Here is a 26190-nt window from a genome sequence, read left to right as displayed (position 1 = left end):
GGCGTATTTATATGCCTACTGGGAAAGCTTATACCAGGGTAGAGTAAAGTCAGAATGGGAAGGTTTTGTCCAGGCATCGGAAGCTTTGCTCGAAATGCGAGTTAACTTTGTTGCGTACAACTTTAATCATCTGAGACCTTCTCATCACTCGAGATTCAGTACGGTGGTAGGGAGTTTGATTCTCTCGTATCTATCTACATCCACATAAGATAATGCTTTCAAGCCAGCTCGGCTCCGACAAGTCAAATGTATTAGATCCTAAACCGGGAGCTAATAGCTACGGAAAGCATACATAAGAGGTGCCCCTGCCGCGACCTCATGTCATGCATTTCCACTTCAGATAATAAACTTAACTCAACAGTAGATTGGAATTTGCCAAAGATCAAGTCGACCGAACCATGTTTGTCTGAGTTTGGTGATTACTCTTGGTGCAGCGTTGGATTGTCAGTGTCCTTAGGCATCGGGACAAACAACCAGGAGATTGCCGTGGCAACCAACAGCGCACAAAGGACAGGCTGCAGAATTCCAACACCAGCACTCGCTGCGACAAGTCCAGTGATGATGGGAAACATGCAGCCTCCAAGTTGTGCAAAGACAAAGACGAATGCCAGAGCAGTAGATTGGATACGAGGGTTGAACAGTTTGGAGCCGACATCGATGCCCTGTTCATGTGAGCCTTGCCCGGCAGGTGAGTTTGGGGATACTTACTGTGGCAAAATATGGACCCATGAAGAAACCTAGAAAGCTGATGGCGATAGATGCAGCGATGATGTTTGGGACGCTGTGCATGTTAGTGGTGACTTCGAATTTGGGGAGGACAGGACATACAGCCAGAACAGCAGTTGCAGAGCAATGCTGATAATGGTGAATCCAAAGATCATTCTTCGAACTCCAAACCTGTGCGTAGGTTCGGCGAGGAACAGCCTTCCAAGTAGAGACCCCCCACTAAATCCAGCAGGCACAAAACCCATTTGGTTGATGTCGCCATTTCGCACATCGACAAGGTACTCGACCACCCATCCACTGGCAGTGAGTGTGGCCCCGAGGAAGAAAAAGAAGAACAGACTGATAAGCCACACGTTTTTGGTCTTGAGAGTCTCTTTGATCAAAGCGAAAGCGTCGTCATTTCTTGAAGCGGGGGACAGATCAGCCTCGAGAGTTCTTTCAGTCGGCTTCTGCTTTTTCTTGAGTCTGAGAGTATCGGAAAATGCATAGATCACGAATGCGACGTTGAGAACACCAATGCCGAGTGGGAAAGTGTAGAAAAGGTACCATCTTGAGGTACTTCCCGCAGACGCTACGCCTGTCGCTACGAATGGTCCAACAAGGCATCCAGCCATATACATCGCGTGGATGAAAGCGAGCCATCGATGCGACCCCTTCGTCCCGGCGACAAATGTGTTGCCATGTGTGTCTTGATATGCTTGTCCCAGACTGGCTAACCAGAATGTGACGGCGAATAGTGCGAATGGCGGTTTCCAGGCCCGAAGAGCATGGGCGATGACTTGTAGGACAGCACCCAGTGCAAGCATTGAGCCAAGGTCAAAGATTTGACAAAGGTGCGTATTTGAGAATGCACCGAAGAACCATCCCATGAAATTCGCGCCGTAACTGGAGACGTTAGTATGAAAGACGAATGGAGGGTAGTGTGCTTACACTGATGAGACGATCGCGGTCGTGACGTTGTAGTCGCGAATGATGTGAGGCACTAGCGCTCCGATACTTCCATCATTAACGCCCGCGACAAAGAAAGAGAAGCCAGCGCTGAAAATTTTGAGGAGTTCTGCCTTGTCTGGCTTGTTGGAAGATGGCGGGGGCTCATCGTCGTTGAGTGAATTGCAGGTCGCGTCTGTGGTGTCGCGAAGCTCAAAGAGTTCCGACGTCGCGGTATCAGTTTGCGTGACGGTCGCCATTATGACAAGATCTTGGGTGATTGAGATTGATGGGATATGATGATGTATTTATCTCCTTCGTCAAGCGGAAAATAATCGGGCGCTCATCGGATCAAAGATGCCAAGGCACTATTTGTGTTGCAACCTTGTCACATCCGAGTTGGAAGTATTACTCCTTTAGATGTAGCCGCGTCCAGTGTGGTGGTACGGCATGAAAGCAGAAATAAGGTGGACAGTTTGAACCGTGTGAGACGATGTAGCTGGCCCTACAATTTTTGACACCCTAGATTTAAGAGCTGACATTTCTCCGCATTGGGTTGAATGGAGAAGTTGGATCGTCAGGCGATCTCGCGACGACGGGCCGGCCTGGCTAAACGCCGGAGGATGTGTAAGTAAATGACATTTAGACTAATTGCAGTTTTGCTTGATTGAAGAGAGTACAGTGAGATTAATAGTCCATTGAGAAAAAAAGATGAGATGATCGGTGGAAAGAAACTCATGTGAACCATACTCATAAGTCATTGTTCTTGGGTTCATGAGCTCATCTCATCAGTTTGCGATGATATTATGAGAATTGCGAATGTTCCGATAACTGCGCATCAATTCGTGTCACTCTTACTGACCCATCTTCATTTCGTCATGAGTTAGTTCTGGAAATAATGACCCCAATGTTGAGCTACCCTACTGAGCTTCACGGTTAATAAGACGATAACGCTCAAGATCTACCCTAGTGCTGGCGCTAGCTTCCCCTGCCAAGGGGAACAGGGGAATAATACGGTCCTTTCACATGCTAGAAAAACTAGCAAACTCAAAGTTTCTTCTTTTTCAGAGCATTCATTGCGGTCGGTCGTGAAGAGATTGTCGCGCAGACGTAGGGTAAGTTCAAAGCTTCCTAATCATGAATTTCACTATGACGTAGCAAATCACGTTCGCACCTTCCACCTCCGCGTTTGGGTCATTTGGGCAGGAACAATCAGTTCTGGTTGCGGAGACGAATGTCCATGATAAGACTGTCAAAATCGACAAAGCAGCGCTTTTCATTGGCTGCTGACTCATCGGAGTGCACTTTTTTCCGCCGACCCCCTGTTTGCTCATGCTCCACTCTGGCCACGTCAAAGGCTGTAGTCGGTGAGTGAGTGAGTCTTGCTTGCAACCCGACCCAGTCCTCAATCTGGGGAATCCCATACCCAACCCCTAAAAAACACCATTCCGATGCAATTACTGCGTGGCGATCGTGGAGATACCAGCAGCACTTCTTCAAGAAGCTATGGAGGCTTTGGGCCTTCAGAGCCACGGCTCTTCGAGTTCAACGAGCGGGGTCGGTCTGTAGCGCCCAAATGTATCGAGATGTCCAAGCAGCACCCTGAGGACTTCCTCAACTACCTCCAGCAGGCATGGAAGCGCGACAAGATCTACGCCAAGGAGAATCCAGAGTCCATGTTTGATATTAAAGCTATCAGAGTTCTCTGCCAAGACGGAAAGTTCAGACCACTCGGCAACTCGTATATCCCGCTTCCGAAGCTGCATTACCTCCGGAATCGATATATGCTCGAGGGCGAGCCCTTCCCTTTCCTCAGACTTGATCCTCCGATAAAGTCAGAAGGAGGATTTGGTCAGTGGAGGTGTCTCAGAGCCTTTGCCAAGTATCATGATGACCTGGATTTCTTTCTCGAGATGTTGATACGAGTACGCCGATCGAAAGCATCAACTGTCGAGTTTCCGCGTCGAATATTGGAGCTATATCTTCGGATACAAGCAGAGTGCGAAGATTCAAAAGATCCAGCATCCAGCGCGCATAAAGTCAGGTATGAACACCCTTCAATCGCAACATCATGATACTCACGCGACCAGATATGCGTTCGAGAAGGAGCAATTAGTCTATGTCCATCCAATATGGAGACCCCTCAGCGAATGCTTGCTAGATGACTCATGCGAGATAGCCAGCACGTTATCCAAGTCACCTGTGTTTCCGGTACCAGAAGATTGGGACGCCAGCAAGTCAGAGCTTGCGTCTCTAAGAGAATTCTATGTACAGACGCTGAAACTTGAGAAAGCCAGCTACCGGACCATCGTCGACGTGTTGGAAAAGCGCGATTTCGATGCAGTACTCGACCCTGCGGACCTCTGGTTGACCGATGAGCTTTATCGCGCCTTGGAGAAGATGAGATTTGATCTCTCGCCGAATGATGCTGCTGATCTCAAGTGAGTTGTCCTGCATCAAACAAGATTCATTACTAACCTTTCACAGAATCGCGTTCATTGAGAAGCCAATCATCGCTGTTGCCCCCGGAGAGACAGTGACATGGCTCACCTCAAAGGACGTCTCCTGGTCTCCCAAACTCGACAGTCCAGAAGTCAACGATCTCAGTAAACACTACCCCGAGCTGCACGAATTCTTTGTCGACTTTCTCGACGTCAAGCAGAACGACTCAGGACTTATCTTCGACACACTGATGCAAGTCTCATCATTAAGTCCTGACTGCTCTCGCGATGATACCGCAAGAGGCCTTCTAGTCGCCGTCAGTCAAAGAATACCAGAGTACGGACATGTTTTCGATAAGGAGAGATTTATGCAGAGTAATGTCTTTCCTGTGTCAACTGCGGATGGGGTTTTGCTGTGTGCACCTAGTATGGAATTTGTCATCGCGGATCGACAAAACCTGAAAGAGGCATTCACCGGAAGATTGAATTTGCTGGATTTCGATCCGAAGACTGTTTGGATGTTGGATAATCTGCTGGTATGGGCTGGTCTTGACCAGCGATATTTGTCACGCCACGTGGTAGATCAAGGCCCAGCAGACGAGAACTTCAAATCGATCGAGCTGCCCGACGAACTCTCTGCCAAGGCTGATCACCTTCTACGGTATGTTCTTCCCCTCAGTGAGATTCCGTATCTAACATGCACAGTATTGCCGTCCATTTTAAGAGTCCACGGACGACTACACCAAAAGGAACATCCTGGCTTCGAGAAACCCTCGAGCACTGTGAAGTTCGACTCGCATCCAGTTTCCAATCCCAACTCGTCTACCGCTCCGGCAGCGCTGAAATAACCGCTGTAAATCCCATGGGTGGTCTCGATATCAAGGACACAGTCGGACTGACTGTATACTCTGATGATGAGAACTGGGAGATTTTCAAGCAGACGTTACTTCCACGTCGATTGCTCGAATGGATCATGACGGACCCCGAGACAAATATCATACAAGATGTGCCTGAGCAGGCGGTGAGCTTGGTGAGAAGTATCATCAATGTTTCAAATGCTCGAGAGCATGTGATAGCCAGAATACTTGATGCCGAGGGCATAGTCGATTTGGAACTGTTACAAGCATCGCCGTATTGGCGAGTGAACAGGTGAGTAGTACGGACTACTTTAATGAACACAACTGACCATTTAGTGAACGCCAACCAGATACCACAATCAGTACACCAAAACCAGAAAAGTTTGCACCGTCCAAGATTATCGACGACTCAGATTCCACCCCCGCTCCAGCATACAGCATAGCCGGCCCCTCATACAGCAGAGACGAGCATCCCGCCTACAGCAAGGGTGGGGAACCAGCATACATTCGAACAGAACGAGCCTACTCGAACAGCGAACCGCCGTACAGCAAAGAAGACCCCGCAAAGCAGTCGCCGCCGCCGCCACCGCCGTCAAAGCCAGATTCACTGCGGGATAGACTTCCTGTGTCGAAACGGGGGCTACAGAGACGGGTTTCGGAAAAACAGGATTGGGAGGGAGATTTCGTAGCGAACGAAGCTACATTGGTTGACTTTTCTGGGGAAGATGGATATGGAGTAGATTGATTTTTAGACAAGATAAGATGAGTGATGTGATAGAATGATTATGAAATAATGGAATATGGTTCAACTCCTCTTTACATAATCCGAGGGCAGACCCTCGCTTGGGCGCTCCTTCTGGTAAAGACCATGACACTTCGCTTGTTCGCTCCTACTCATTGACAGCCTTCCAATCTTTTCACAACCTTCACTCTCGAATAGTGAAGAACGCTTTCAACAAGTGTTCTACTGTTGGTTCATGTTATAAAAGCTCCGAAAGACCTACCCTGTCGTCGATTTCGCATGAACGAATGACCACTCGCGTTGTTGAAATCGCGACGTGCACTGCAGACAACGCGTCTTGGCCTAGTCTGCACGTCCATTGAAAGTCGTCATATAAGGCTTAAGCTTACGCAACAGCCTGTTATGACCGACAAACGACATTAACGTGCCCACTAAAGGTCGCTAAAGAGCCGTTCTAGCCGCTGACGTGGTACCCACACGTCGATCAAAGATAGCTTCATTCCCGAAACAAATTAAGTTGTTTCAAACTTATTGACCATTAACATTCCTACGGACACGGACTGATGACACTCCTTCTTATGCAGGCCGTTTCATCAGGAGATATTGCTTACTCGGTCGCAATCACAATGACATTCACATGAACAAATTACAATTACGTTTCTGGGCATTTGTCCAAGCGTCAAATCACATCCAGACGACCAATCGGCACCCTCGCAATTCGGCAGTTTCCTGTTTTGATCAGCAGGATGGTACACGAATGAGGCTGAGGACTCTTGGCGATGCGGGTCGATTGCGAGTTGAATATGTGGATTTCAAGGCTTGTCGCTCGCCAAGCTGCGTCCGCGGTCGTTACTGCCCTGGTTCTTATGCAGGGCGTAGCCAACAGCAACCTGCAAGTGGTTTAGTTTTGCTGTTGTCGAGAGTCTGTTCGGCCGCTGGCGAGCCCAGGGCTCCAATTTATTCATCCTGGGCCCCATATCTTACGAAACATGAGCTTGCGATCGTCATCCCCATTATTCCCGCTGGTTGAGCTCTTCTCAATTCTCTCATTAATTGCTTGTTTGTCCAAGCAAGCGGGTATTGTTTAGATTTCGGCCTTTCTTTGTATTTCTCTCCCAAACATGGTGACTTGAAGTCTCGCAACCCTCCATTATGCACAGCTTGGTCTACAAAGCTACAGCCTGCATTGCCTTTTTGCTTTGTTTGAGCTGGTACGGACAGACTCACTTCTACCGAGACCCCGGAAGCGTCTTCTTCGACAAGTCACGAGCTTATGAAACTGGGTACTCAGCGATTCGGAGAGCCGAAGCAGAACAAACGATCGAGTCACTTTCTTCTGGAACAGGATATTCGAACGATGGTATCTCGAAGAATAAAACCTTCTGCATAGCACTCAACTCAGTGGCACGGAAAATACAATATCTTCCAGTAAGAATGCTACACCCATGAATCTTGCTGCCTACTAATGTGTTTCGGCTGTCAGATAACCATTGGAAGCATCCTTCACAACCTTTCGAACCAAGAGCGTGAAGACCTCGAGATATCCGTCCTCATCGCCGAAACCGATCCAACACGCCATCCGAGTTGGAACGAACAATGGCTTCGACGGGCAGTCGACACCGTATATACATATGATGACAACTCCACCAGCATCGAGTACATACGCGAACTCGAGAAATCCCAGAACTACCAAGAGAAGGGTGTATTCGACTACACCCTGGGTCTCCAACGATGCTATGATAGCGGCGCCTTGTATATCGGTGTGTTCGAGGATGATATCCTTCTGGCGCGAGGATGGTTCATGCGGACTATGAAAGGATTGGCTGATATAGCCAGCATCGATCGACAACAAAATTGGCTTTTTATGCGTTTGTTCAACCAGGAAAGATCGATCGGCTGGGCCAGTCACGAAATCGGTGGTAACAACGAATTTTGGATTATTTTGGGAATCGGGTTAGGAATCTCAGCGCCCGCGATCTTTGCACGACGTCGGTGGCGAGCAACTCAAAAGTATCTCGAACGGGATACGCTCTTGGTTATTATCTTGCTTCTAGTGCCAGGGTTGGTGATACTAGTGTATCAATCTGGCAAAGCGTCTTTATTTCCACCTGCAGCGGGAGTCTTCAATGAACCCTTTGGATGCTGTTCACAGGCCATGATATTTCCGCGCAGTCAGGTGCCGCATCTGGTATCCGAGCTCGAGAGTAAGAAGAAAGGACAAGTTGACTTGATGCTCGACGAGATAGCTATTGGCAACCGACTGGATCGGTACGCTTTGTATCCAGTTCAGGCGCAACATATTGGTGTGTTTTCTTTTTCCCTTCTATTGTGAAGGAAGCATGTACTGACACTCCAAGGAATCGAATCAGCGAGGAAGACAACAAAAGACGAGGCGCAGGCCATTTGGAGCATGGCTTTTGAAGATTTGGATGCACAGTCATTGAAGAAGGAAAATGAAAAATTGATCAGCAAGTATCAATATTTGCGGAAAGAGGTTGAGTTGAAATAATGAGAACGAAGTCGCCACCATGACCCGACCGTCAGGGTGTCAGAGGAATCGGCCGCCGAGAGCATAGCAGACGAAATATTTTGACAACCTTATGCTACTTTGGACTAACACTTAGGCCACTTTATTTTTGGCGTCCTAAGGCTCAGAACAATTCTTCTGTTATGACACGCCATATTGGCTTTGTTAATCTTACGTATATATATGTTTCCGTTTTCCAAAGCAACCGATCGAATGTAAGGGAAGATTGATAGTCACCGGTAGGCAGCAGTGCAGCGGCACTGTCATTCGCACGGCACGGTCGCTACTAGAAGGCTTTGCATATCTATTTGTCCTCACAAATTTGGTATGCTGTTTCTTCCTTTTTCCTTCGTCTTTGTTCATGATCTTGGAGTTCTCTCCGTCATTTTCCACGATGGCGCAGGTGAAAAGCCATCTCGACTTCACCCCGAGGAACTGCTCTGGTCCATGTTTCCGGAACCTCAATTACAGTCCATTCGATGTCAACAACACCAAATCTCGCCGGCAGCACTTGGCGGCTTACCTGAAATTCATGCGCCCGGAAATCGACACCCTCTTGAAAGTCTACGGGAGACGCGCCTCCTACAAGGCTTGTGACACGCTTTACGAGAAGTTCGAAAAAAGAGCCGTTCCCGAGCCGTATTTCGAGTATATGGTCGATAACTATCTATGGAAACTTTGGTGTGAGTATTGCTTTGGACCTCACAGCAATGGATATTAGATTCTACTCTACTCGGGGTCTGCTAGTGACACACCTGGTGATAAGATGCCCGGCAATGCGTACTCAATAAAACGACACTTTTGATCAACGAACTGTCATTTGACAGTTATCTTTGGATATTAGATTCATGGGATCTAAAACCCTCCTGACCTGGAGATGGACCAAGCTTATTGTTTTCGGTTGGCGGGGAAATTTAGTCTAACCTTTCATAGTTCAGCCATTTGGCTTTGATGGGCCTAGATGGCCGTGGGGAGCACCAAAAACTTGCTCCAGAAATTTAAAACGAGGCGATACCCCAAGTCGTGTATTCGCCCAGTATTGCGAAAGACGAAAGATGGAAGACGCTGAGAGAAACGCGTTAGCCGCCCAAGTTGCGGCGCGTGCTTTACCCGAACCTGCACCCGTCATCGACCCCAACTCGCGCTTCATTTTGCGATCACAAGCCATCTTCGGCAGCGCCCCAGAACCAGACTCTGATTTATTCAAACGCCAAAGAACTTGGGAGAAACAACCCAAACAAGACCAGCAAGCCGACGATCCCGGCATTGTCGGTCCCTTTGAAGTCGAAGTACCTTCCCTCGTACCCATTGAGAAGTTTGTCGCACCGGACCTGGCGGAAATCAACAAACTGGTTGAAAAAGATGCCGTCATCAAGGTCAACATGACGCAAAGGAAGGTGATTGTTTCATTCCCGGAAGAGGATGGGGCTGATGATGATGACAAGCAGCGGCATTCCGAAGTTTGGAAACGCGTGCTTGGATGGAATGGCTTGGCTGGGAATGGAAGAGATATCACTTTGTGTGAGCATCTATCACTTGTACTGGAGAGGGACTAGATGGTACCAGACAAGCCTGGGCTGGCGTCAAGTGAGCAGTCTAGTAAACCAGGGAATGCTTAGATGTTAAGTACTTGGATGGTTGATCTTTTGTCTGGTGGAGGTCGCGCCATTGGATGGAAGTGTTGACGAAAGAGACCATCAGAATGGAAAGGACATGTGAATAGGTAGTTGGAACAACAAAACTCGTTTCATCATTTGCTTGACTCATGTGAGTCCTATCCGAACCATTGACCAAACTTGGGTTAGGCAGGCGACGAATCTCAAACTTCAAGTCTCGAGTTGATGCATGCATGGTATTGATATCCTAACACTTTACTATTCAACATACAAGAAAGTAATCCAAAAGACTATTCAAACAAAATCCTCGACAATCGCAGCTTCAAACTTCTCAAGGGTGCATGTTGTTCCATCGAACGCACTGGATACGGCGACCATCATCTCCACGGCGGTTCAAGTTGACACAAGGGTTGTCGGTGTCGTTCTCCCAAGATCCGAGAACATCACCGGTGCAAAGACCGCCGTTGGAGCTCTTTCCGCCATAGAAGTACCACGGTCCCGAGGCGAGATAGACGGAGTTGCTGGTGTCATCCATGGTGACATCGATGTTGAAGTTACCATGGTGCTCGTAAGAGGCGGTACCCTGGGCACTGGTGAGAGTCAGTAAGATGATCTGGTGTTTGTGTTTGGATAGATGACTTACCAGTTCTCGCTGACGAATTCGTTGGCCTTGCGGAGAGCGCGAGGGGAGATGGCAGTGGCGCTCACAGATGCGGTGAGGGAGAGTGAGAGGACGGTGGTGAGAAGAGTAGTGTAGTGCATGATGGCGGTTGGAAGAGTGTTGGTTGAGAGTGTTGGTTGAGAGTGGTGTTTGGTGTGTTGTTTGGATAGTGTTGTTTGATTGTGTTGAAGAGTGTGATGATGATGTTCGTCTTGGAGGGGAAACACAAGACTCTTTATACCTTTCGGTCTCTACATACAATCAAAAACATCATGCCTTGGCTTTTGCGAACATTGCCACGTCTTCGGTAGTGTAAGACAACGATCTTCACTCAACCAGCATCTAAGCCTACCTACTCTGCTCAAGGTCATCCTGAAAGGCTTAGACCACCAAAATAACGTAGCATAAATGCCAGTATAGACTTGTACGAAGTGTCTGAGCTATTTTGTCTCTTCGGCAAACCTTTGTGATACCCTGACACCAATCAAAGACATTTCCCCGTAATGATGTAGATCGCGGATGTTGGTGGTTAGCTTTAGGACGATCTTGAAACCTGCTGCTGACAGGAACACGTAGGATACGAGTAGGAATGTGACCCTGGCTAGTTGCCGGAATTCGAAAGCTTTCGCACTCGGCATTGATAGATGTTAGCATTGATATGAGCAGAAGGGTCGTCGGATGAGCTTTTCCAATGTGCTCGGCCAGCCTTGTCTGTGGGGGGATTGACATAAAGACCAAGGCGCTGCCACGCTTGACTCCAAAACCCTGGCTACAATTTACGGTAACATCCGCAAATAATCCAATTCACCACGGACCCCAAAAAGCTGGACCAATAGCCACCGATTTAGCCAACCCCGGATAGGTACCCAGGTCGCCCATTTCGCCGATCGCCAGCTCAGCCCTGAAATGGTGAGGAGGAGTTGCTCATCTCTTCTTTGTCTATAGCGGTGTGGTAGGCTCATGAGCCATGCTCTAGTAAAGTAACACAACACATTTCTCATGACAATGAGGCTTAGACATCGGATTATAGAAAGCGAGGTAACCGCGAATTACTTTATTGGTGCCCTGAACCCGTCCATCCAAGTCGAAACCAATAAACCTGCCATACTTAAAATAAGCATTATGCGTCGGCAAAGCACGTTGGGGGCGGAAATAAGCCTCGACCGCAAAAGACTTGATTGGCTCGAAATGTTCCATCATGCAGTGAGATTCTGACCACCCAATCGACATCTATTCAGGCACTTATAATAGATCTGCGCATTATAGATGGAATCCTACGCATCCTAAACTTTAATCCTTTCGTAAAAGTGTTCCTATCAATTCGAAGACAACCTTTTGCATTACCGCCACTGTTTCGAAACGTTGTCAATGACGTATTCATTGTACAAACTCGTCAGATTTAGGGAGGCTTAATCCTTCGAGGCAGACTTCGTGATCTGGAACTGTGTCTCTTCTGTAAAGCAACGTAGACAGACCGGGATGGGAAGGGTACTGTACACACTCCCAGCCCGAACCTTTCCGTTCTTCTTCATTTTTATGGCATTCACGATGGGGCTTGACGTTCCAAGGCGTGTAGCTAATTCAAAGCATTGAAGTAGGGTAGTTAGCATTGTCAGCTGTTCGTTCCTTTCCTTAGCTGATTTCAGCGTTTTGCCACCCATTACGGAAGATGCGTTTCTTGACTTTGGCAAACAAGTACCGTCATGTTAGACATGCTAATAGCGAAGGCGGTACGACAGATGGCAGTGTCGTCCCTTCCAAGGTTGTTTGGGAACTCACCGTCCCTTCCTGATCCAGTATTCTGTTCAACAGTGGTGGGAGCAAACCCGAAGGTTCCATATCTTCCACTCTTTCAAATCCAAACGACAGCACATTCATCGTTATGTGCAACCTCTCGCTACCTGTTAGTTCAGAGTACTCTTATTGTTGCCCATCGACCAAGATAGGGAAAACGCTGTCCGTTGAATTATTTGACGCCGTCTGCCAGACTCGACATAATGAGGGCACAATCGTCTGTTCCTTTGATTTCTCTTGGGAGAAGTAGGTAGAGCCAAATCCAAGTGAGGCATTCGCGAACTCTTCAGTACTGTACCAGCCGTCGTTTCCGCGACTCGATATGTCCTCGAGCTTACAACCCCAGCTCAACTCCGTAAAGGCATCGATGAACACTACTCATGACTCGAGGCGGTATTAATAACATCCAGCTACTAGGCCGAATATTTTCAACGCTGACGCAGCAGCATTCTCCGTTTTATGTACACTAAGCCTACCTAAAAGATTTCATTTTAAATCCGACCGCCAACCATGGAAAACAACGATAAAATGTTTTCATCGCGCGTCAAGAATATGCTGTGACCAGCAATTCAATATTAAATCCAATTTGTCTCCAACCAACAACCAACAACCAACAACTCGCCGAGTCAACCGCTATGTCCACTCTTTTAGGCAGAAATCACTAGCGCCTTGAAAAAAATAGGGACAGCAAGCTTGGACTTCGAATTTGCATGAACCATATAAAAACAAATATTACTGCGGTATTTTGCCATTACCACACCAACTACTTTATCCATCATGTCTTCAATTGTCACGGGAGGCCCTACCGAGGAATTTCCCCAATTCCAACACACTAGCCTCCCATCTCCATCGTCAATTCGTTTAGTCTCATTCATCAAAAGACCACGCCAATTGTCGCCACCCTCAGTTCAGGGTCAAGAGCTCATTGAATGCATCTTGGAGACAACAGACATTGATCATGCGCCCGAGTTCGATGTCATCTCCACGAGTTGCGGAGACTCCCGCCAAGCAAATCAACGAAGTCAGATTGTCGTTGATGGCAAAATCATGTCTGTTCCGAAGGAGATCTACGAGGCTGCGCAAATGATCAAAGGAAAGCATGATCAGCTTGAGGAACGCATTACAATACACTACAAAACGGAGGTGATAAAGGCTGCCGAAGAAGGACGCCTCAGCGATGTGGAAGCGTGTTTACGGCAAGGCGCTTATGTTCACGCGCAAGATCGTTACGGTGAAACGGCGATACACTACGCGTGCGAGAATGGACATCTTGAGATCGTCAGTCTATTGCTTGACCATGGTGCGAGTATCAAGATTATTGATTCTCACGGTCGATCACCAATTGGATGCATGCAGGCTAAGAAAAAGCAAGAGTGGAAGAAGATGAAATCGCCTGAGAGATTACATCAGGATCCCGAAGACAGACAACTTGTACCCTCTGGTGAGATCGTTAGATTTGGAAAGCCAATCTGGATCCATGCGATTTGTGTCAACCAGGAAGATGAGAACGAAAAGACCAGCCAGAGGTCTATCACTTCCCAGATATATGCACGAGCACGTTCTATTATGGCATGGACTGGTGTCATGGACCCGGCGACAAGACTCTCTCAGAACACAGTCATTACAGGTGTTTACGGAGATGAATCAAATCTTGCCAAGATAAGTTTGACTCCGGAGCATCCTTCAGAACAAAGTGTGAGACAGCAGGTTATGGAACTCAAGCGAACGGTTCGCAATCTCCTTGCGAGGCCATGGTTTCAAAGACCAGATCTGGTGAATGAGGTGGCTTTAGGAGGCAACATCAAAGTGTATTGTGGAGAGGATGCAATTCCTTTGTCTGATATACTGGAATATCTGCGAAGACAGACATCTGAAGAGGACAAGAAGATACTTTCGGGGCTGAATGTGTGGCGTCTGCTTGATGAGGCAGATGGGTGACTGAATAATCGTCCTTTTAGGCTTGGGCTACTAAAATAAAGTAGCCTAAAGAAGAGCCTACTTTGGTGTAAGGTGACTAGGTCATTTCATCTCTTATGCTCGGCGGCCAATTCTTCCGACACCCTGACGAGGGATAGCTAGATCTAATTTGACCAACACATATCGGGTGATTAAAAAAAAGTTGTTTATTAATAGTTGTACATAGCATCCTGCCTCTCTACACTTGCTCAGTCGTCATGACCACCTGTGTCGACTTGAGGATGAACTTTTGACTATCACTGTCGTCCAGGCTCTGCTTTTCTTGACGCCCGTGTGATACCCTTGTCGTCATATTGCCGTGAAAGTCGTCCAACTCCAAGTCATCCCTCTGGCTCTTCTTTCGTTTATTCGACAAGTGCGATGGGTTCATGTGACTAGAACCCTGGTTCGATGCACCAGCACTCCCGTATGTGGATCGGCTAAAGATGGGGAGGTTGAGTAGAGGTCGAAGGGCAGGCATGGAGCCAGCGACAATACCAATGCCTTCTTCCATAATGGACCATAGACCAATGGCACCGGTGCTGTATACAAATTCGGTAGGGTCGTTGTAGCGTGTGAGATAACCCAATCGGATGACTGTCGCGCAACTCGCACTAGAATATGTTAGTACAAGACCAATTTCAGAGCATTCCATTTTACTTACAAAACACCCAGACTAAGCATGCAAATAACAGGCAGCTTAACCCTCTGCTTCATCTGAACTTTCCACAGCAGAACAGCCGGCAAAATGGCCAATGTCCAATCCGTAACGATGGACACAGCCGAAAAGAAAAATCCAATACTGCTGTTCAAGCTTGTGTTGCATGAACCGCGGGTTGTTTCGCCCCAGAGTCTTTCAATCGGGTGGCAAACGTTGGCGACAGCAATGATGAAGACTATCGCGGTCAAGACGGTCATGGCGATGATTCCCCTGATTGTATAGACGAAGCGACGGCGGGAATCGCAGATTCGTAGCATCGTTACGCAAATGCTTGTTTTGATCGGGACCGAGCAAGCGCAGTAGAAAAATTGGGCAACGAAGAAGAGCTGGCTATGTTAGAACCGCGAGTGCAGTGTCGGCAGACCGAAACCTACCTTTGTTCCCATCATCATATCGTAAGGTTCCAGATTCTTACTCTTTTGTCCAGCTCCATAGAAGCAGCATCGAATAACGAGCCCTACCGTCACCGAGTAAAGAGCCAATCCAGCAAACATCAACCAATCGTCCAGACCAAAGTTGTTCTTCCATTTTCTTACTCCCAGTCTTAGCATTGCAAAGACCCACGCCAGGGTCAGCATGATAATGCAGCCATACAGCAGAGCAACGCCATCACCTGCAACCTTGGTCATGATGACTGTCACTACTCGTATACAAGGAAAATACGAAAAAGAGAGAAGGATTAGTGAGAAAGAATTCTCCGGAGGAAAGATAGCGACTATTAGACTTTTAGCCCCCAGGAGGCAGGTATCGAGGCGAGCAAACGAAATCAGGAACAATATTTTGACGTCGTAGCTCTTATGGGGAATAGCCTCTTTGAGACGGACCAGTAAACTCTATCATAAGCGACTGGCCACGGAGGCACCGAGGACCTGGTAATGGACCCTGTCAGTGTTCCGTACTTGGAAGAGAAAGAAACTTAATAATCTCAAGTGAAACCTTCTAGCGGAGCTTTTGCTACGAAGAAACGTTTAATGCGCCGAGACTAGTGAGCCGTTAGGCCGTTGAAAAGTTGCTAGTGTTTGGTCTGTTGATAACGGGCCGTGTTATCCGTCATCTTAGCTTCAGCCTTCAGCCTTGAAGTCTGTCATCCATCTCGAAATTGGATGAATATGGAACCAACAACGAATACCGTGGATTCCCGGAAAACATATTCCTTCCATGTCAAAGATGCATATAAAATGTAATACATCATTTCAACAACATATTATTGAATGACTCGCATACGACCAACGAATCCTTCAGGGCGAAATACCAGCTCTACCCATGCTTGCCCCAAGCTCTTTTTGCTGACCGTCACTACAGAAATGGATCTCAGGGGTATTTTTTGCAGGGTCACCGCCTTATACGACAGTGCCACGTGACATTACAGTGCATCAAAAATGGATCAATCCAGGGTCCAGAAGGGCCAGAATCTCGGTAGTTGGGTACATACATTAGAGCACGGTTCATTTGCAGTCGTACGATGGCATTTATTGGCGGGAAACGTTCCAAACTGGACCGCTCCGCCTGAAGCACTAGTGCCTTTTGCTTCACCAGCGAATACAACGCAACCATATTTCACCAGCTCCTGTCCCCCCTGATTTATCTGCCGAGTGCTTTCCTTGTTTTTCCCTTTTGCTATTTTCGTTATTGTACCCATCCGAGATTATCAACATGGCTGAATTCACAATCCAAGACGAGCAGCTCACCGGCCTGAGCGGCAAGGTTATCATCCTCACTGGTAGGTAAGATCTACGTTCGCTTGAGCCAAAACTTACTTTTTATAGGTGGTTCATCTGGCATCGGATTAGCTACTGTGGATTACCTTCTGAACCTGGGTGCTTCAGTGGTCAGTGGAGATGTCCAACCGCCACCAAAGCAACACGAGGGTTCTTTTACTTTTGTTAAGACCGACGTTTCCGTGTGGTCAGACCTCGTTGCTCTTTTCAAAAAAGCAAAGGAAGTCTATGGCCGAATCGATCATGTCTTTGCGAACGCTGGTCTTGGTCCCCGTGCGGACTATCTGTCCATGCAGACTGATGATAATGGCGACTTGATTGAACCGACCCATGCTCTTTTCGATGTTGGCTTGAAGGGCACTCTCAACACTTGTGTCCTTGCTATTTACCATTTGAGACAACAAGCCGAGGGTGGAAGTATTGTTATTATGGGTTCCACAACCGGTCTCCAACGTGTGCGAGCTGTCGATTATTGTAAGTTACGTCACTCGCAATCTAAACCCAATCTAACCATCCCAGCCACTGCCAAACACGGTGTCATTGGACTCGGCCGAGGTCTCGTTCCCCTTATCGACGCTGCCAAACTTCCCATTCGCGTCAACACATTGGCGCCCAGCTGGACCGATAGCAGTGTCCTGCCTGATCTGAAGAACCTGCTCGGTGCTATCAACGTTGACCTGCAGCCTGCTTCCGCTGTGTCGCGCTGCGTCGCGTTCTTGATGGCTGATAACACCAGAAACGGTCAGCTTGTGCATATTGAGCTGGGCAAGTATAAGGAGATCGATGAAGCTATTTTGTTGCCTATGTGGGGCAAGATTAAGAGTGATAATGTTCCTTGGGAGGACGATGTTTTGAGACGTTTGAGTGAGCTTGCATAGTCTAGCGTAGCGCATGGAGTTGATTGAATTTATAAAAATTTACAATTGAGATTCATTAGGTCCTGTTCATGAATCTTGGCTCAGTTTAACTCACACGATATGTGCTATCGGAAGAGATATAATAAGCACTTCAGCATAGCCAGGTCTTGACTTATATAATTCAATTGCCTAATATTGTCAAAGGCAGCTAATACTAGAGCTTTGAATGGCTAGATAAGTGTGAGTTTGAGTAACCCATCCAGCAAGCCAAACAAGCATGGAATCTAGCCTGATCAGATAAGCGTGTGTGAGGCCATTCTTGGGTTCCAGTATGAGAGCAATTACGATAAAACCTTGTCAATGAGGCGAATTTGAAAAACATCGTCCCATCCTGCTTCTTTATAGTTTATACTCCCTCAAGCTTTGTATCCGAAGATCCCGTGAGTAGGTGAATCTCTCTCATCCTGAGCAATCCCCACAGCTTCTGGAGAAATCAAACCTTGCTGAGTAAGGAGTTTCAGAAACTCCAGGGTCCATTCCTGGCATCTTTTTGTGTTGACCTGGCATAGCTTTCAGATTACTGAAGTACTTTCTCATCTTTTGTTACTTACCCCATCGATCGGTGCACGCACATCCTGTCCTCGGAGGCGAAAGAATTGAATCGGCCAGACGTTCTACAATACTCTTGGGTACATAGTCCCTAGTCATAGTGTTCAAAGAATCATTGCTATGCAAGTTCGTACTGTCGATGGACCCAAGGTGAACTAATGCTCTGAGTTCTCGGTCATCCTGAACATCGAAGTGCCGCTTCATCTCAAGCATGTAACCCGCCATGAGAGGCTCGCCGACGACATGGATCTGACTTCCCACAGTGGCTTGAGATCTGAAGTCGTTTGATAGATCTGCGCGATCGCAATCTGAGTTGGGAAAGAAGATACCGAAATGAGAGCGCTTGGAGGGGCCTAAGCTGAACTTGGCAAGATAGACAGACGTTTGAGGCATCTTGTGGTGCAACGGGCTGCGACATCTAATGTAGATAATTCATCTGATTTAGTCAGATTGGTCATGAGCGATAGAACTGTAGTTCGCAGTTAATGGTTGAACAAGAAAATGAGTCCATGGGTGGAATCCATAATCGGTTGCATGAAATTTAGTAAAAATGGCTGCCTAGCAAGAATAAATGCCAAGCAAATACCACGTCACAAAGCGTGGACAAGCAGAATTGCTTCAAACTCATATTAAGTTTAAGGTAAATAAATAATCATAATCATCACATTTATCGTAGTTGAGTGAGTTGAAAGGAATTTCTAGAATCTATTACTTTATTTCCTCATGGTCTCGGGTAGGGGCCTGGGGGCATGGCGCGTCACTATTCCCCCACTGTAGTTCAGTGGAGTCAGTTGAAAAACAGCCCCAGCACTGCTACGATTATATCTTTATCACATATATCCACCAATCATCTCCATCTGGGCACTCATGGTGCGATAAAAAAGGAAGCCAGAAAGTGATTGATCGATAAGAAGATAACCACAAACCCAACTTCCTCATTCATCGCTCAACCTACGCAATCATGCCCAAAAGTTCCTCATCCAATCATGCTTCAAATCTGCTCCCAAAAGCCGACAACAAACCCCGCTTGGACGCCAAGCTTTCACAAAGTACCTCGCTAGTCGCTTAACCACCTGCCACAATCAGCAGTGCCGATGCACAAGCGGGCCGCTGATGCAAGAGCTACCCCGGACTCAATATCTCAAAGGTTATATCACACGGCATTGAGTGAGAATTAGGGAAGGTCCATGGCACTGTTATGCTTAATCTGTAGATCGTCTAGTTAGAACTTGGGAAGGTCACATGGACTAGTCAGAGTCTCGTCACTGGCTATGATCGCTCCTGCCATAATGGAAGGAATGGTGTGTTTACCGCTCGGGCACTTTCGTTGTGCTCCTTCCTAACTGAGGTATTCGGAGGAACAATCGCTCTTTCTATATATACTTGATCCTCTCCACATCACATCTCGACTCATCAAGTCAAGTTTCTCCAGTAGCTTCGACTCGACATATTATTCTCTAGTATCGTCATCATGCGCGCGACTCTTGCTCTGACCACCCTCTTGGGCTTGGCAAATGCCGCCGCCATTGAGCCTCGCCAGTCTCGTGAGACCAAGCTCTACAAGATTGAGCTTGGACCCGATGATGTCCGCACCGTCACCGAGGCCGAGAAGTTGGCATTGACAGCTGTTCGTAGCAAGCTTCCTCATCCAGAGTACCATGTCTAACATATACAGGAAAACAAGCACTTCATCGACATCACTGATCTCGACGAGCCTGGCTACAGTCTCCAGTTCCTAGCCAGCTTCCCCAGTGCCGTTGCTCAGACTTCTGCTGTCAAGGCTCTGCTCCCCAAGCTGAGCCAGACTAACCTCCGAAGCACTCTGACTACCTTCTCTGGCTTCTACAACAGATACTATCAGTCTACATATGGTGAACAGTCTTCTGACTGGCTGTTCAAGCAGGTTGAGTCTATCATCTCTGCTAGTGGAGCTAAGGGTGCCAAGGTTGCCAAGTTTAAGCACACTTGGCGCCAGTCCAGCATCATCGCTACCATTCCTGGCAAGAGTGAAGCTACCATTGTTGTTGGTGCTCACCAAGACTCCATCAACGGACGAAGCCCCACTGGTCGTTCTCCTGGTGCTGGTAAGTAACACGGCGCACTTCACAAAACAACTGCTAACACTGCTAGATGACGATGGCTCCGGAACCGTCACCATCCTTGAGGCTTTCCGTGTCCTCTTGAGTGACTCGCGTGTTGCATCCGGCCAGGCTCCCAACACCATCGAGTTCCACTGGTATGCTGGTGAAGAGGCCGGCCTTCTCGGCAGTGGTGCGATTTTCAACCAGTACAAGCGTGATGGTCGTCAGGTCAAGGCCATGCTCAACCAGGACATGACTGGCTACGTCAAGCCTGGCACCCAAGCCGTTGCCGGAGTATTCACCGATAACGTTGATGCTGGCCTCACTGCCTTCCTCAAGAAGGTTATTGCTGCTGTAAGTTATGTACACAAATGCCAAAGACTTTGACTAAGTTGTGATAGTACTCCTCCCTCCCTACTGTTGACTCCAAGTGTGGATATGGTTGCTCTGACCACGCCTCTGCCACCCGCGCCGGCTACCCTTCGGCTTTCGCCTCTGAGGGTACTTTTGAGAACAGCAGCCCTTACATTCACACTGACAAGGACACAATTGACACTGTTAACTTTGGCCACATTCTTGAGTTTTCCAAGATCGTCACTGGATTCGCTTACGAGCTTGGGTTTGCGACAAACCTGTGATTGACCCAAGATTATAGTTTGGATGGGTATGTCGCAGAGCCAGAGTCGAGCAGTCTTGTTGGCTCTGTCAGTATATAAAAGGCAATCTATATAGCATATACTTTCAGAATATCAATTCCATATGGGCCAAGAGAATGGTCCAGACTATTCTGTAACACCAAGACCTGGTTTTTGTTTCAAAGTCGTACAGCACCCCGGACAGAAAGTTCTGGCCTTCAACGTGACCCACTCGTCTCGCTTTACGGTTGGGTAGCGTTGTATGCAAACATGTTACAGAGTTCCGTCTAATACCGATTGGCGTGCAAAGTAGCACGAGAATGACTGCACATCATCGCTTATACCTAACACTTTGGGCTATGTAGATCATATTCGGCAGTTGTCATTGGAAGCTGTCAATGGTGTTGCGAAACTTGATATCCGATTACCGATCATGCCTGCCTAACCGCGGACTCGGGCATCTCTATCGGTGCTTGGACTCACTTTGTCATGTCAACTGGGTCTATGGCGACTCAACGACTTGTGTCTTGGTTGATAATCTTCTCTTCTACCTTCCCTCTTACTTTTTATTGCCCTTTGTTCGCCTTCATCCAATCTCAGCACTCTAGATGGAGGTCCTATCAAGGTCAACCACTGCCGAGAAATATCCTCATTTCATGCTCTGCAGATTGTGTCAGATGAGCAACAACGCGCACATGCCTCAGCCCTGTTTTAATTAATTCGGCTAGTGACCTATAAAGTTTAAAGTTACATCGTACGAGCGAGGTGGCTTGAACAGTCGGAATCTTCAACCGTCCCGAGATGCATCTACTCAACGGGTCAGCCAGATAGGGTCTTGATGATCTTAAATTATCTCCTGTTACTTCGCATCAATCCATTTGTTCGAGAAACTCAAATGCCAGCTGATACCTTCAAATGTCTCGTCGCCGTCTGATCTGAGCATAGGCCTTCATCCGTTCTAAGCGCCCTCGGTAATTGAAACTTGACAGCGCTCTTTAACGAAAAAGGTTTTTATAACCCATTTATCCCGCCCAACACAATGTTGGCCTATACTATAAAACACTCCATGTCTGATATTGGACTCGAAACAATGTTATCCCAGTCAACATGAGCCCCTTGTTTCGGTACCCAGAAAAACATTAGCCTAGGCAGTCTAAAGCCAAGAGCGACAAGGTATAAAGCCAATGAAAAGGCCCAATCCTCAAACAAACCCACAGGCTAATTGCTGGGCTGCATCCCCTCTGGAGATATCACCCAGTTTGAGCTTAGCAGGAACACTCGCGAAACTTTTTATCTTGTTCAACCCTGTGGATGATTGACGAGATATGCATAGATAAACCTCCAATCTTCCTCATCCAGGGAGGATGCAGCACAGCAGGATCTCTGTCAATCATTTTCTATGTTTTCATTTTTCTTTCTTTAGTCGGCAACGACTGTATTTTCTTTTCGTTACATAATGTCGTCTTCAGTAAACAACAAGCGCGAATCGCTTCCCACTGCTGGCAGTGTTTTCTTTGTCTCTTCCACTGGTCATGTTCTTAGATTACCTATTCCCAGCAGATCTCATCGTGATCCACTTACGTGGTCATGGACGAAAAGACTTCTTGCCTTTTGGGCTCTGTTGACAGTTTCTATCACTTCTTCATTTGCGTTGAATCTTCCTGGTCTATTGATCAGGGCCATCCGATATGAGTTTAACGAAAAGGTATGACAACCGAGACCTGTGAGGGGCGCCACTAACATGTACAGGCTGCGAGCCCGTTTGGCGTCGAGTCATTATCTTCGGCCATGACCCTATTCCACGGCTTGGGCATTCTAATCGGCATTCCACTCTCCAAAGCAGTTGGTCGACGACCTATTGTAGTCATTGCAGCCGTTATTACATGTCTGTCGATACTATGGGCTGGCCTTGCGGGAACCTTTGTTGAGTTACTGGTCTCAGTCAGCTTTCAGGCGTTGGCAGCTGGATTTGTTACTGGCATGGTATGTGTCACATACATGAGACTTTGAACAAGTACTGACAAGTTCTAGATCGTTCTAATTCTAATCGATGCGAGCTTTATCCACGAACGTCCGACAGTCCTTACACTATTCTGGTGCCTCGATTGCTGTTTCATGAAGCTATATACCTTGGTACTGCCGTATACCACAGACCTGGAGTTTACCTGGCGAAGCGTCTACCAAGTCTGGTTAGGGCCATGTGTGGTAGCACTTTTCCTAGCCATCGTCTTTATACCAGAGACTTACTTCCTTCGACCACCTGTTGCGCTCGATGGAAGGGTTCTTGTGCAGAGCAGTTCTGAAAAGGTGCAGATCTACGGCGGTTGGGATGAGCTGGAAGCTCAAAACGGCAAACCCCTTCCCGACATTCCATCAACCAAATCCTTCTGGTCCCACTTCAAAGTTAAAAAAGCACCAGAAACGAGTTGGGAATCATGGGTGGCCACATACGCACAAATGGGCTTGTGTATTCTCAACCCGCTTACCTTTTGGGTGTCATTACTCTCAGGAGCAATCCTCAGTGGTGTCCTCTTCTTGAATCTCACACAGCTCTCTGCCATTATGTCAGAAGGGGGGGACAAAGATGAGAGAGCAGTCAATGCCTTCCTTCAAGTCTCAGGCCTCATTGGTTCTGTATTGGCTATTCCAGCTTCGGGGCCTCTTGCTACATGGTTCCTTCGTTATCACACCTTCCGTAAAGGTGGTGTCCGTCATGCCGAAGTGTATCTCGCTCTTTTCGCCATTCCTATCGTTACAGGACTAACCGGCGTTCTAATAAATGGTCTTACAATAATGCAAGGCTGGTCCTCGTCTTGGATTTACGTGACCTCTGCGCTGAGCATAATTAGCTATTTGACAGGCAGCGTCGCATTTACACTCTGGATCACAGAGGCCTTTCCTAAATGGGCTGCTGCAGCTATAGCTGTGCATCTATTCACGACTAATATGGCCGGGTTTGGGATTGGAACCGTTATATCGCCTTGGGTGGAACAGGACAATATCCTCGAACCGACTGTTCTTATTTCTGTGTTGATCACTGTTTTGGGAGCTATGGCTGTTCCTGCGGCTTTTTGGGGGCAGACAGTTAGGCAGTATATCCAGGGGAGATGGAGTGATTCCGAAAGGACTGCTCTACGACCGCAGTAAGCTCTAGTAGTGGACATTTCAAGTGGTGGCGATGATACCCTTCCTGCATATAGTAATAGTTAAGTTAGTTCAGAGACAAATAAAACTAGCGTCTTGGTAAACAAAAGGAGCCTCCCCGTCGTTGCCCCGAGCGAGCGTTGGTAAGCAAGAACAGGACCCAGAATACAGAGACACAGATCATGTTCGTTGAAATGGAGCCTCATAGATCGGAACATTTCCCGAACAATAAAAGTTCACATCGGTTTAAAGTTTGTAGACAAATATGCGATCAGAAAAGTTCAGTAATTCATTACAACGTCAGCCTAGATAACCCTAAACCCCAATTTCCATAGAGTTTCTACAGCTTGTATCGGTAAAGAGGGCTGTGTTCACCCATATCCTCAAGTTGATCCTCGGTGTACTGACTTCGAATCTCAGTCTCGCTCATCTTGGCCCTCTTCTTGTTAATCATCACCAAAGCGGACTCAAGCGTGGCAGCCGCCAGAATACCAGCAACAGCAAAGCCCAGAGACGCTCCATATCCAGTGGTGTACTTGGGCTTCTCGCTCTCGATGTAGATGTAGCTTCCGTAAATACCACCAATCGTACCCGCACAGGTCAGGTATCCGATACTGATGGCTCGCTTCGTGGGGTTGAGTGTGTTGTCGATGTTCCAAGCGCTGACACCAGGAAGGATAGGGTACATGCCTGAGCAGGCGAGACAGACTGCGAAGTAACAGACTCCAAGGTTCTCAGTGATGAATTCGGCCTTAGTCATCAAAATCGAGAAGGCGACGATAATGCAGAGTTGAGGTCCGATGATGAAAGGCATTCTCCACTTGCAGCGGTCGGCAGTTCGAGCGATGAGGTAAGAAGAAATAGCTCCGCACATATAAGGAGGGATGGTCATGAGCTGAGCGTTGCTAGACGAGAAACCCATACCCTTGGTGATTGAAGGCATAGAGAACTTGAGACCGTAGTTGGGCGCGGCGTTGGACCAAGACATGATGGTAAGGAGATAAACCTTCCAGTCCTTGAGAACAGAGAACAAAGCACCCTTATCGAAAGTCTTCTCGCGGTATTCGCCGGAGTTGGTAACTCTTCGTGAAGCCTGGCGGAGGGTGAGGTATCGCTTCTCTTCGTCGGTGAGCCAGTACGACAGAGTGGGTGAGTCGATGAGGAAGAACCATGTGACGAAGGACATAACAATGGTGAAGATTCCTTCGATGAAAAAGATCCATCTCCAACCGGCCTGGTTACCGACACCGTGCATCTTGGCGATCGCATAGGCAAAGAGGCCTGAAAAAGCACCACCCGTGGCGGCGGATGTGTAGAGGAGGGCGACTCGTGTCTGGGTCTCGTGGGGGAGGTACCATTTGGAGATGATAAGGATGGCACCGGGGAAGAAGCCAGCCCTAGAAATCGTTAGTGAGTGAGAATGTATATGAATGAGATTGTCATGCTTACTCGAAAAGACCAAGGAGGATTCGGATAGCGCAGAGTTGACCAAAGTTGTGGATTAGACCGGTGCAGATAACGACGATACCCCAGATGAACATGATGGTGGCCATGTATTGAGAAGGCTTGGCGAATTTGTTGAGAACCATGTTGCTAGGAACCTCGGCGAGAATGTCTACTCATGTCAGCGTATTCTTCTGTAGGGTTGAGGTGTCAACTTACAAGGGATAAAGTAGATGGAAAGAGCAATATTATATTGTTCTCCATTCATCTTGAGATCAGGCAACATTCCCTCGATCTTGGCGTTTCCGATATTCGCTTTGTCGATGTATGTGACGAGGTAGAGAATAGCCAGCATAGGCATGAGTCGCCACTGTAAAAGTCAGTATAAACCTCGAAATACCAGAGATCGCACATACATCAATCTTTGCCAAGACCTTCTTCTTCTTCTCCTCAGGAAAATTGGCCACAAATTCGAGATCTTCGGCCGAAATACCATTGTAGGTAACCGTGTCAAGATGAGAAGCCTTAGCCTCAACATCCTTCTCATCCGAGAGCGAGTTGCTGTGAGGAGCCATTGGAACAATCTTGGGTTTGAAGTTGACTCAAAGACTTGATTGGAATCAGATCCCTGGATTGAATGAGATGAGAAGATCTGGGGTAGAAAGATCTTTATTTTATGTAGAGCCACCCGGTCAATGCGATGCGGGGTATGGGGTAACGAATCTGGGGAAAGAT

The 26190-nt window shown here is 47.5% G+C and overlaps 12 protein-coding genes across 12 annotated transcripts; 7 read left to right on the top strand and 5 right to left on the bottom strand.

Annotated features, from left to right (window-relative positions):
- Nucleotides 1-161: 161 nt before the first annotated feature.
- On the bottom strand, nt 162-2292 carry B0J16DRAFT_280112 (major facilitator superfamily domain-containing protein). Its single transcript, XM_046123887.1, has 4 exons — nt 1657-2292; nt 829-1611; nt 709-781; nt 162-662 (listed from the first exon to the last, which is right to left on the bottom strand). The coding sequence occupies exons 1-4, from the start codon at nt 1911-1913 to the stop codon at nt 420-422; spliced, it is 1356 nt and encodes a 451-aa protein (XP_045990033.1). The 5' UTR covers nt 1914-2292; the 3' UTR covers nt 162-419.
- A 947-nt stretch (nt 2293-3239) lies between these two features.
- On the top strand, nt 3240-5696 carry B0J16DRAFT_378835 (uncharacterized protein; the record flags this gene model as incomplete). The annotated part of the gene is made up of 5 exons (XM_046130950.1): nt 3240-3697; nt 3744-4094; nt 4141-4755; nt 4800-5243; nt 5288-5696. The coding sequence occupies 5 exons, from the start codon at nt 3240-3242 to the stop codon at nt 5694-5696; spliced, it is 2277 nt and encodes a 758-aa protein (XP_045990032.1).
- A 1149-nt stretch (nt 5697-6845) lies between these two features.
- B0J16DRAFT_392148 (uncharacterized protein) lies at nt 6846-8375 on the top strand (the record flags this gene model as incomplete). Its single annotated transcript, XM_046131980.1, has 3 exons — nt 6846-7121; nt 7177-7996; nt 8051-8375. 3 exons carry the CDS (start codon nt 6846-6848, stop codon nt 8200-8202), a joined length of 1248 nt encoding a protein of 415 aa, XP_045990031.1. The 3' UTR covers nt 8203-8375.
- A 239-nt stretch (nt 8376-8614) lies between these two features.
- On the top strand, nt 8615-9776 carry B0J16DRAFT_378833 (uncharacterized protein; the record flags this gene model as incomplete). Its single annotated transcript, XM_046130949.1, has 2 exons — nt 8615-8903; nt 9154-9776. 2 exons carry the CDS (start codon nt 8615-8617, stop codon nt 9774-9776), a joined length of 912 nt encoding a protein of 303 aa, XP_045990030.1.
- A 348-nt stretch (nt 9777-10124) lies between these two features.
- Nucleotides 10125-10795, bottom strand: B0J16DRAFT_367484 (uncharacterized protein). Its single transcript, XM_046130136.1, has 2 exons — nt 10480-10795; nt 10125-10426 (listed from the first exon to the last, which is right to left on the bottom strand). The coding sequence occupies exons 1-2, from the start codon at nt 10596-10598 to the stop codon at nt 10168-10170; spliced, it is 378 nt and encodes a 125-aa protein (XP_045990029.1). The 5' UTR covers nt 10599-10795; the 3' UTR covers nt 10125-10167.
- A 2222-nt stretch (nt 10796-13017) lies between these two features.
- B0J16DRAFT_330321 (uncharacterized protein) lies at nt 13018-14278 on the top strand. Its single transcript, XM_046126449.1, has one exon. It carries the CDS (start codon nt 13069-13071, stop codon nt 14227-14229), a length of 1161 nt encoding a protein of 386 aa, XP_045990028.1. The 5' UTR covers nt 13018-13068; the 3' UTR covers nt 14230-14278.
- An 11-nt stretch (nt 14279-14289) lies between these two features.
- On the bottom strand, nt 14290-15859 carry B0J16DRAFT_367482 (uncharacterized protein). Its single transcript, XM_046130135.1, has 3 exons — nt 15343-15859; nt 14912-15294; nt 14290-14861 (listed from the first exon to the last, which is right to left on the bottom strand). Exons 1-3 carry the CDS (start codon nt 15595-15597, stop codon nt 14447-14449), a joined length of 1053 nt encoding a protein of 350 aa, XP_045990027.1. The 5' UTR covers nt 15598-15859; the 3' UTR covers nt 14290-14446.
- Nucleotides 15860-16400: 541 nt separating this feature from the next.
- B0J16DRAFT_360275 (uncharacterized protein) lies at nt 16401-17646 on the top strand. The gene is made up of 3 exons (XM_046129687.1): nt 16401-16688; nt 16735-17160; nt 17206-17646. The coding sequence occupies exons 1-3, from the start codon at nt 16622-16624 to the stop codon at nt 17562-17564; spliced, it is 852 nt and encodes a 283-aa protein (XP_045990026.1). The 5' UTR covers nt 16401-16621; the 3' UTR covers nt 17565-17646.
- A 204-nt stretch (nt 17647-17850) lies between these two features.
- On the bottom strand, nt 17851-18634 carry B0J16DRAFT_367480 (uncharacterized protein). Its single transcript, XM_046130134.1, has 2 exons — nt 18155-18634; nt 17851-18103 (listed from the first exon to the last, which is right to left on the bottom strand). Exons 1-2 carry the CDS (start codon nt 18543-18545, stop codon nt 18003-18005), a joined length of 492 nt encoding a protein of 163 aa, XP_045990025.1. The 5' UTR covers nt 18546-18634; the 3' UTR covers nt 17851-18002.
- Nucleotides 18635-19623: 989 nt separating this feature from the next.
- On the top strand, nt 19624-20957 carry B0J16DRAFT_360274 (uncharacterized protein; the record flags this gene model as incomplete). The annotated part of the gene is made up of 4 exons (XM_046129686.1): nt 19624-19779; nt 19828-20236; nt 20283-20587; nt 20635-20957. 4 exons carry the CDS (start codon nt 19624-19626, stop codon nt 20869-20871), a joined length of 1107 nt encoding a protein of 368 aa, XP_045990024.1. The 3' UTR covers nt 20872-20957.
- Nucleotides 20958-22110: 1153 nt separating this feature from the next.
- On the top strand, nt 22111-24064 carry B0J16DRAFT_392144 (major facilitator superfamily domain-containing protein). Its single transcript, XM_046131979.1, has 3 exons — nt 22111-22573; nt 22618-22851; nt 22900-24064. Exons 1-3 carry the CDS (start codon nt 22325-22327, stop codon nt 24013-24015), a joined length of 1599 nt encoding a protein of 532 aa, XP_045990023.1. The 5' UTR covers nt 22111-22324; the 3' UTR covers nt 24016-24064.
- Nucleotides 24065-24352: 288 nt separating this feature from the next.
- B0J16DRAFT_367477 (major facilitator superfamily domain-containing protein) lies at nt 24353-26030 on the bottom strand (the record flags this gene model as incomplete). The annotated part of the gene is made up of 4 exons (XM_046130133.1): nt 24353-25409; nt 25462-25627; nt 25675-25825; nt 25872-26030. The coding sequence occupies 4 exons, from the start codon at nt 26028-26030 to the stop codon at nt 24353-24355; spliced, it is 1533 nt and encodes a 510-aa protein (XP_045990022.1).
- Between the last annotated feature and the right edge of the window lie 160 nt (nt 26031-26190).

Source organism: Fusarium flagelliforme (genome assembly GCF_020744385.1).
Source record: "Fusarium flagelliforme strain FIESC 12 MPI-CAGE-AA-0113 chromosome Unknown B0J16scaffold_1, whole genome shotgun sequence".
NCBI lineage: Eukaryota > Fungi > Ascomycota > Sordariomycetes > Hypocreales > Nectriaceae > Fusarium > Fusarium flagelliforme.
This window is presented reverse-complemented; position numbering and strand designations above follow the sequence as displayed.